Genomic DNA, 9,731 nt, shown 5'->3' on the forward strand with positions numbered 1-9,731 from the left:
AAGAAAGTCCACCAAGCCAAGATGTGCACTCCCTTGCTACAGGCAATGATATTCTGGGACGCATACAGTTAAACATACAGCCCAACGAGACACGAGAAAAATCAACAAGTGTGTGCCCTCCTCCCACAACTGGCCCACAACTTCAAACAGATTTAAGCCATAAGCTTCCCAGGACTGAAAAAAACCCCTCACCTTCCTTTGTTTCCCTGGCTCTACAGAAACAAGCTGTTAACATGCTTTTACTGTAACCCCTCAGATTTCAGCTGTCCCACCTCAAAGAATTCAGGCCTTATAACTCACAGGGGGTACAGGCACGAGCAGAGGCCCCCACGCGGAAGGCACGGCTGAGGCAAAGCCGCGCCCCGCCACACCTGCTCCGCCATCACAGCAGCCCGAGCTCTCACCACGGCCGCCCGGCCACGCGGCTTCTCCTCTACCCTGCCGAGCTCCCTCCCCCAGCCTCACACCACAACCCCTCACACCGCACGGAACCCAGAACAGGACCCCGACGGCCTAAAGCTGCCATCGTCACCGACCCCTGAGCCTGGAAGGCCTGAGGCAGCTCTCTCAGCACAGACTCACCTCAGCGCAGCGGCGCGCGCAGCCCAGCCTCAGCCCACAGACGAAGCGTCGCCCGGTGCTGCCCGCCTGCTCCCAGCGCCCAACCGGGGCGGCCGTAGCCTTTGGGTGCCACTCAGCCCGGCCTCGAGGCAGATACTGACCGGGAACCGAGGCAGAGCCGCCGCCGCCGCGCACCTCAGCGCAGCGCGGCCGCAGGTGTGAGAATCTGCCCCTTCACAAGATGGCGGCCGCGGGCAGCCGGCAGGAAGCGCACGAGGTTGTTTTTCCCTTAACAAAAATGGCGGCAAGGGAGGCGGGGCGCCCCGGCGTTCGGCCTCCTCCGCCAATCAGCGGCCGCCAACTCTCCCGTGGATGCCGCAGAGCGGCCAATGAGAGGAGGCAGCGTGGACGCCGGGCGGGGAGCGGGCCAATGGGGCGGCCAGCGGCCGGGGCGGCGGTGCCGGTACCGGTGCGGCGGGCGCAGAGCGAGGCGGGATGCGGGCGGCCCACGGGCTCTGGGCGGCGCTGGCCCTGCTCCTGCTGCCGGCCGGCAGCCGGGCCCTACGCGACGGGGAGTGCGAGGGTGAGTGGGGCCTGGCCGGAGGGGGGGGGGGCGGGCCTGGCTGGCGGCCCCCGGGCTCGGCGAGGCCGCTCCTGCCGCCGCGGGGCCGGGAGGCGGTGAAACATCGCTGCGGAGCGCCGGTCGCCCCTCGCCCCGCCGACCGAGAGCAGTGACAGCCACCGGGGCTGGGGCCGGCCCGGCGGGAGTGGTTCCTCCCCTGGCCAGAAAAGTCTCCCAAGTCCGCCCAAGTGCCGGCGGGCCGGAGCGGGAGCGCTGCCGGGAACTGGCCGGTCCCGGCGGGAGGCGGGCGCTGAGCGGCTCGGGGGGCTGGCGGCCCCGGGAGGCGCGGGGCGGGGCTGGGCCGTGCCCCTGTCCCCGCGCTGGGGCCGCCCGTCCCGCGGGAGGGCCGGCACCTCCCCCCGGGGCGCTGCTGTCGTCTGGAGAAGTTACCGGTCTCTTCTCAGCCGGGGCGGCGGCAGCGCAGAGCGCCGACCCCAGAGCCTGCCCCGTCTCCTCCCAGGCGGGGAGATCAGCTTCTCGTCTTTCGCATGTGCGGGCCGGGGCGGGGGAGCCTCTCCCCGTCTCCTTTCCTGGGTGACGGAGACCGGAGCATCGAGGCGAGGAGCTGCTGGGAAACAGCTGCTCGCGGGGGCTCTCCCCTTACTCATCGCAGTGTTATGTTGGCCTCGGATCTGCCCTCTGCCTGCTGGGCCACGGGGTGTCCTCTCCCGAACACCCAAAGCCAGGAGCGGTGTTCAGCTGATGTAAACCACACCGGGCACTTGATGTAGCACCTCAGTACAAAAGCCCCTGGAGTGGAAGCTATTGAGCTGCACAGCTAATTAAGCAGCTTTGGCACCGTGGGACAGAACAGATTTCCTAGGTGAAACAAGAAAAACTTGAGGTGGGGTGATAGTAACTGGTTGGGAGTTTGTGGTACTAATGCTCACCCCATCCTTTGTGATGGGAGAGAAACAGTAGGACAGGAGGGGGAGGGAACACAGTAAATCAAAACTTGCAGCTGTTATCCCAGCACTAGGTTGGAAACCAGCTTCTGCTGTATTCACCGGTTCCACTGCCTGCAGCATCTTTATTCTTTCCAAAGGTTTTCACTTCCAAACAGAGCACAGTGGACATCAGTGTGTGTCTGTGACTGGGGACAAACTGATGTGAGGTAAATGATGGTGTTGTATACATACCAGAAATGTTTTCCTAAATGGCCCAGTTTATACTTACGTCTAGTTTTAATATAATTAGAGTAAATTTCTGTTTGGCTTTGTGATGGTCATACTTGCATTCCTGTGCCACAGCTTGTGTTCAGGGCTGAATACAAGTTGCTAACGATAGCAACAGTTGCTCATCCCTTCTCCTTGGGGTAAAAAAAAAATAAAAATAATCGCATAAAAGACACAACTTGTACCTTTCCTCTAGAGGCAGGCCACTGCCTGGCTCCTGTCTTGCACCTGGAAGTCCTGTAATCCACAGGTCCTGTTGCAGGAATTGGTGGGGCTGCAGAGGTCTCGTTCCAGGCTTGTGAGCAGCAGAATGAGTGAAATCTGACACTCTTGAGTCACCCTGTCACACAGACCCTTCCTGCTGCGGTGACTGGCTGTCTGCCCCCCTCCCCAGCCACACACGGGGGTGCTGAGATTAGCCTGGAGCCTAGGCAGAGTGCCTGCTGCCAAAGGGAAAGTGTCACAACTAAGTTGTGCCTGCCCTCCCCACAGGCAGGAACTGGCATCTGTCTTCTCAACTGCTGATCCACTGGTGGGACTTGCATTATCTTTAAGGCTCTTCCCTCTTTCAATCTGAAACTGATTCAGAAGCTTGTGGGAATGAAGAGAGGAGAAACATCAGGTGGATGTAGCGTGATGTAATTTCTTTTCCTCTTGGAAATAACTTTCCCATGAACTGAACCAAGTTGACAATCAGTGATACTGTATTGCTAGAAATAGCACACGTGGAGTCTGTAACAGGATCGCGTAGAGAGAGTTGGTTGTCAATCAAAACTGGTTTTGAAGCCTATGGTCTGACATGTTGCTTCTCAAAGACAGAAAATTAAGTTTACATTTTTGCACGGACACTTTTTTCCTGTACCCCTCAACTGAATCCTGCTACTCAGTCAGTGTATAAAAGCCACTGGACACTTTTATGGATCTGGTTTCTCAGATTGTCAAAAACCCACCAAAAGTACGAGAGCATATTGTTGATTCATATGTGCTCTGCAACACAGAGGAACATATGTGAGAAATTGCTGACTGCTAATGCAGTCTCTAGAAGTTCTCCAAATGCCTGATTGTGTTTCCCTCCAAGTGTCTTCTAAGAGCTGCCATGAGCTCACTGCAGTGGCAGATAACTCCATCCATCTCTCCTTCCAGTGTGTGTTACATTCCTGGGAAGGTTCTACCAGAGTCTAAAGGACAATGATGTTGAATTCACACCAGCCAGTATTGAAAAGGAGCTCTTGAAATCCTGCAAAGAAGCAAAAGGCAAAGAGAACCGCCTGGTAAGTAGTAGTAGTCAATGATAGTGGCCTCTTGAGGGGAGCAAGTTGTAGAGTACCTGGTGAACGAGGGGGAAACCATCGCTGCTGAGTTTGTAGCATATGGCTTCCCAGGGGCTGTTCATCCTAGCTCTGTGGCCACAGTTGGTCCTGGTTTTGGTGGGATTTTTTTATGAGAGGACCTCTTCACCTAAAAAAAAAAAAAAAAAAAAAAAAGCCAATCTGTCAACAGACATCTCACTGGCTGGCCTTGCTTCTCCTACTGAAGCACTGGGGATTACAAAGCTTTTATTTGTTCTAGGACTTCCCTGTCCCTTAAATTGTCTTTGAGGTGCTATATAAGCTGATAAAAGTATTTATACTCTTGAGATAAAAACTAAATAAAGAGAAACCAAATTGCCCCAACTAAAACCAGAAGGCAATGACCTAATGAAGATCCCTAAGGAAAAGGCCCTGTACTCTCCTGAGAAGAACTACAGAGAGCCTCCATTGGAAAGGCAGAGGGAGGATCCTGCAAAAAGTCTTTCTTTATGAATTAAGAAGGCTTTTTTTTAAATTGAATTGGTTTAAGAATGAAGTTGAGAAACAAGAGAATGAGCCTGAATGGCTTTAAAAGCAGTGTGTTGGGCAACGTCTGCTCAGTGCCCTGGGCTCAGAGTTAGGGTTCCCTTTGCCTGTCTGTAGTGGTGACTTGGAAAGGTTCTCCAACAGTAAACATCTAGCTGAAAAAAACAATAGAGAAGAGATGATGGATAGAAAACCCTGCTTTCAGAAGCATTTTTCCAACCATCCCCACCTCGTTCTTTTCTTCCCTCTAGTGCTATTATGTTGGGGCCACAAGTGATGCAGCCACCAAAATCATTAATGAGGTATCAAAGCCCATGAGTCATCACATCCCCGTGGAAAAGATCTGTGAGAAACTAAAGAAGAAAGACAGCCAGATCTGTGAACTAAAATACGGTGAGTTGCCATCAAAGGGGGAGATGCCCATGCTTTTCTGGGGTATGGATTCCTTGGTGTAAAACAGCATGCTGAAAGTACTCAGTCCTAACTTTTGTAGCAAGATTGCTAGCTGAATTAGGTTGCATAGCCTGAGTTGCTCTCCCTGAACATCGCAGAGAGAGTTATGGAGATGCTCAGGTAAGACTGCAGGCTACTAACCCTGTTTTAGCTTCTGAAGAGCCACTTATGTGCCTTGAAATAAGTAACTCCCAGGCATATCAGCACCGCTGCCCTCAAATCACTGCTTTGAATATTGTATTTAGAAGAGTGTGCAGCAAGGCTTGTCCTGGGGAGCAGCCAGGTGTGTCCTGGGATGATCCCTCCTGTACACAGTGTTTGAGCCCAGAGCTCTGCAGTCCTACCTGCTCTTGTATTTGCCACTAGCAGGTTGACAAACATCCTTCTCCCCTCCGCTGGTGTCTGCTCAGAGCACTCAGCACTCTTACCACCTTCCTTGAACTCTCACGTTCCTACATGACATACTCTTCCTGAAAAGACTAATTTGAAGAACAGTCTTGGAAATAACCTCCTTCTGACTGCTTTCCTATATGTCTGCCCTAACACTCCCTGGAGACACCCCTTGGATTGTGGGTCTTTATACTTCTTAGTTCTTGTACTGAAGTCCTGTTGCTTCCTGTTAAGTTTTTTGTTGTTGTCACTTGCTTATCTTTCCTCTGAAACGAGTCTGCTACCTTGTGTTTATCCAGTGGAAGGCAGAATTAACCTGTCGCTGCTCCTATAATAAAGGGGGTTCCAGGGCTATCGTGGAACTCTACATTTAAGCTGCAACTAAACTTTCTGGTTTCCAGCAATGACTTTCAGTAATAAAACCCTATCAGAAGGGGTCAAAAGCCTCACTTAGACGTTCCTTCCTCCCCCCGGAGCCCGGCACCTCTCTCCCCCTTGCATTTTGGCTCCCTCGCCTCCTGTACCGGTCTCCGCAGCGGCAGCCGTCGAGCCCGTCACCGCCGGGCTCCTCTCCTCGCCTCTCCGCACACCACCGTGCCCCCCAGCCCCGGCGCAGGGCGGGCCCCCCCGCCGGGTCCCGCTGAGCGCGGCTCTGCTCTTCCCGCAGACAAGCAGATCGACCTGAGCACCGCCGACCTGCGCAAGCTGCGCGTCAAGGAGCTGCGGCGGATCCTCGACGACTGGGGCGAGGCGTGCAAGGGCTGCGCCGAGAAGTCCGACTTCATCCGCAGGATCCACGAACTGATGCCCAAGTACGCGCCGCGGGCGGCCGGCGCCCGCGCAGACCTCTGAGGGCCGGGCGGGACGGGCCGGGGCGGGCGCGGGGGCGGGCCCGGCGCGCGCTGTACGGGACACTCATTAAAGTACCGGAGTGTGGCGGGACGCTGCCGTGTGCCGTGACTGCGGGGCCGCGACTGCGGGGCCGCCCCGCACCTCCCCCTCCCCCCCCCCTTTCTCTCAGGCTCCGGCGGGAGCGGCCGCGCGCGCGCGCGCCCTGCGAGCAGGGGGCGGGGCTTAAGCCGAGCGCCCTCATGATTGGTCGCTCGCCGTGACGTCATGCCGGTCGCCCCGGAGGCGGGAGGCGCTCCCGCGTCACGTGGCCGCGCGGCGCGCTGGCGCTGCTGACGCCGCCATGCGGCGGGGCGCGGGGCGATGACGTAGGGCCCGCGCGGCGCGGCGGCCGGAGCCGCCTTCGTTCCCTTTTGTCCAAGATGGCGGCGGCCGCCGGAGGCGTCTCCTGAGCCGCGGGCCCCGGCGCCATGAAGCGGGGCAGCGAACGGGACTCCAGCCCGCCAGGGGCTGGGGGAGGCCGCGCCGCCGCCGCCAAGCGGCCCCGCGAACGCGAACGAGAGAGCAGCAGCCGGCGCGGCCCACACCGGAGTTCGGGCGCCTCCCGCAGCAGCCGGGACAAGTCCACGCCCGGCGGCGGCGGCGGCGGCAGCGGCGGAGGCGGCGGCACCACCAGCGGTGGCAGCAGCGGAGGCGGCTCCAGCTCCCGCAGCCACCGCGGCGATGGAGGCGGCAGCGGCGATTCCAACCACCGCCCGGCGGGGAGCGGCTCGGCCTCGGGCGCCCGCGGCGGCAGCCAGGCCGCCCCCTCTTCCTCCTCCTCGTCCCGGGCGCTCGGCGTGCCCAAGGCCAAGGCCCTGCCCGGCGCCGTGGTGGCCCCGTCGCTGCTGCTGGCCGGGCCGCCGCCGGGCGCCGCGCCCTCCTTGCTGCTGGCGCCTCTGGGGGGCTCGGCAGGCCTGGCCGGGGAGCCGCCCGGCTCCTGTGAGTACAAGACGCTGCTGGTGAGCGGGCTGAGCGCGGCCCTGCCCGACCAGCTGCTGGAGGACGGGCTGTTCCGCCTCTTCCAGCGCTTCGCGGGGGGGGGGCGCCGGGGACATCAGTGTCAAGCTCTCCCACACGCCCGAGCTCGGCCGAGTCGCCTACGTCAACTTCCGACACCCCGGGGACGCCCGCGACGCCCGCCGGCACGCCCGGGCTCGGCAGATGCTCCTCTACGACCGGCCCCTGAAGGTGGAGCCGGTGTACCTGCGCGGGGGCCGGAGGAGCCGCACGCCGCCCCCCGCGCCCTCTCCGGAGCCCCTGGGCTACCTGCCGCCCATCCACAGCACCTACCAGTACAAGCAGCGGTCGCTGTCGCCCGTCACCAGCCCCTTGCTGCGGGAGCCGCGGCCCAGACACGCTCACGCCGCCGCCGCCGCCTTCGCCTTGGAAGCGGCCGCCATCGGGCTCTCCCGGGAGCGGGAGAGGGCCCTGGATTACTACGGGCTGTACGACGAGCGTGGCCGCCCTTACAGTTACCCCATCGTGGCTGAGGAAGACCTGATGCCAGAGGATGATCAGAGAGCAACCCGCAACCTCTTCATTGGCAACCTGGACCACAACGTCTCAGAGGTGGAGCTCAGACGTGCCTTTGAGAAGTACGGCATCATCGAAGAAGTGGTGATCAAGCGCCCTGCCCGCGGCCAGGGCGGGGCTTACGCTTTCCTCAAGTTCCAGAACTTGGACATGGCACATCGGGCCAAGGTTGCCATGTCGGGCCGCGTTGTTGGCAGGAACCCTATCAAAATTGGCTACGGGAAAGCCAACCCTACTACCAGGCTGTGGGTGGGTGGTCTCGGTCCCAGTACTTCCTTGGCTGCCCTGGCAAGGGAGTTCGACCGTTTCGGGAGCATCAGGACTATTGACTACGTGAAGGGAGACAGCTTCGCTTATATCCAGTACGAGAGCTTGGATGCTGCCCAGGCTGCCTGTGCTCAGATGAGGGGCTTTCCTTTGGGAGGACCGGAGAGGAGACTCCGAGTGGATTTTGCCAAAGCAGAAGAGACAAGATACCCACAGCAGTACCAGCCGGCACCGCTGCCCGTGCACTACGAACTGCTCGCTGATGGGTACAGCAGACACAGAAGCCTAGAGCAAGACTTGAGGGTGCGAGATAGGACTCCTCCACATCTCCTGTACTCAGACAGAGACAGGAGCTTTGTAGAGGCAGACTGGGCCAGCCCTGCCAAAAACGCCGAACGCAGAAACAACTTGGAAAGCTACAGCCGATCGGTGCGTAGCCGGAGCGGAGAGCGCTGGGGCAGCGACAGCGATCGCAGCCTGCCCAAACTGTGGGAAGAGAGGCGGAAACGCCGGAGTCTTTCCAGTGACCGCGGGAGGACTACTCACTCGCCTTACGAGGACAGAAGCAGGACAAAGGCCGGTGGGCCAGCTTTAGACCGCAGCCCAGAGAGGGCTCGCAAGGAGAACCACACTACAGAATCCGGAGCTGAGAAAGAGCCGAGTAACTCCCTTCAGAACAATCGTCATGCGACCGAGGAGAAACCCCATCGTGAGGCCCCCGATGCTCCCCAGCCTAAAAAAAGGGACAGCGAACGCAATCATCGAACTGGTGAATCGGAATCAAAAACTCACGAGGAGCCAAAATCCGAGACCAAAAAGCTAAAGAATTTATCGGAATACGCTCAGACACTGCAGCTTGCTTGGAATGGGCTTCTTGTGCTAAAAAACAGCTGCTTCCCCACCTCTATGCACATCCTGGAGGGAGACCTCGGTGTCATCAACGGACTCCTTAAAGACCATTCATCCGGCGGGAAGTTAACGCAGCTCAAAATCGCTCAGAGACTTCGGCTCGACCAGCCCAAGCTGGATGAAGTAACTCGCCGCATCAAACAAGGCAGCCCCAACGGCTACGCTGTGCTCCTGGCCACCCAGTCCACCCCGGCAGGGGCTGAGGGGACCTTCCCTGTTGTAGAGCCTGGCTTGCAGCGACGGCTTCTCAGGAATCTGGTCTCCTACTTGAAACAGAAGCAGGCTGCTGGGGTTATCAGCCTGCCCGTGGGAGGGGCGAAGGGCAGAGACAGCACAGGCATGCTTTACGCGTTCCCTCCTTGTGAATTCTCTCAGCAGTACCTCCAGTCAGCACTAAGGACATTGGGAAAGTTAGAAGAAGAACATATGGTGATAGTTATAGTCAAAGACACTGCCTAGCCCACACTGTCTTTTCAAATTCCATGTTTTCTTTGTGTGTCACACAACCCAGTTGTTTTTAAGGCTGATCATTTTGGTGGGGGCTCAAAACACCTTGGCCAAAATGGTAAGATTTTTAGTTTCTAATTAATTTTAATACCATTTAAATAGAGCCCATTTTATTCGTTTTTAATATGTGACACTGTCCGCTGTTGTTCTGTATTTTTATTTTTTAACTGTATGAAAAGTTGTCAGTAAAGCCTTGTTCACTGATGGATTTCTAAACTTGTGCAGTATCCTAGTTTTTATGGCCCAGGAAGGGCTGGTTCCCTGTGCTGTCAGGAGCTGGAAGGTGATGGTTCCAACCCCTTTCAGTTTCTCAGACCCCAGCCTCCTGCACCTCCTCCATCTCTTTATCTGTGTCCTCCAAGGTGGGAGGGGGAAGGGGGGTTCTTTGTGCTGTATGAGAGACTGAAAGGTTGGCTCTGTATCTTTTTTTTTTTTTTTCTTTGTCCTGTTTGCTTTTTATTTCATAAATTTGAGTCTGGATGCATTCCTTGTGATTCTCTATTTGAGGATAGAAGCTTTCCAGGAAGCTAACTACCAAGGAAGCAGCTCTTGATCAGGAATCAAAGTGGTTTTTATACAGAACAAAAA

General features: G+C 57.4%; 2 protein-coding genes across 2 annotated transcripts; both read left to right on the plus strand.

Annotated features, from left to right (window-relative positions):
* The first annotated feature begins 977 nt into the window (after positions 1-977).
* Positions 978-5,978, plus strand: MANF (mesencephalic astrocyte derived neurotrophic factor). Its single transcript, XM_051627135.1, has 4 exons — positions 978-1,144; positions 3,502-3,629; positions 4,445-4,586; positions 5,704-5,978. Exons 1-4 carry the CDS (start codon positions 1,057-1,059, stop codon positions 5,886-5,888), a joined length of 543 nt encoding a protein of 180 aa, XP_051483095.1. The 5' UTR covers positions 978-1,056; the 3' UTR covers positions 5,889-5,978.
* Positions 5,979-6,288: 310 nt separating this feature from the next.
* Positions 6,289-9,359, plus strand: RBM15B (RNA binding motif protein 15B). The gene is given in 2 exon segments (XM_051627136.1): positions 6,289-6,958; positions 6,960-9,359. Coding segments are annotated over 2 exon segments (2,739 nt in total). The 5' UTR covers positions 6,289-6,355; the 3' UTR covers positions 9,096-9,359.
* The last annotated feature ends 372 nt before the right edge of the window (positions 9,360-9,731 follow it).

This window comes from Apus apus, chromosome 9 (genome assembly GCF_020740795.1).
Source record: "Apus apus isolate bApuApu2 chromosome 9, bApuApu2.pri.cur, whole genome shotgun sequence".
Classification (NCBI taxonomy): Eukaryota; Metazoa; Chordata; class Aves; order Apodiformes; family Apodidae; genus Apus; species Apus apus.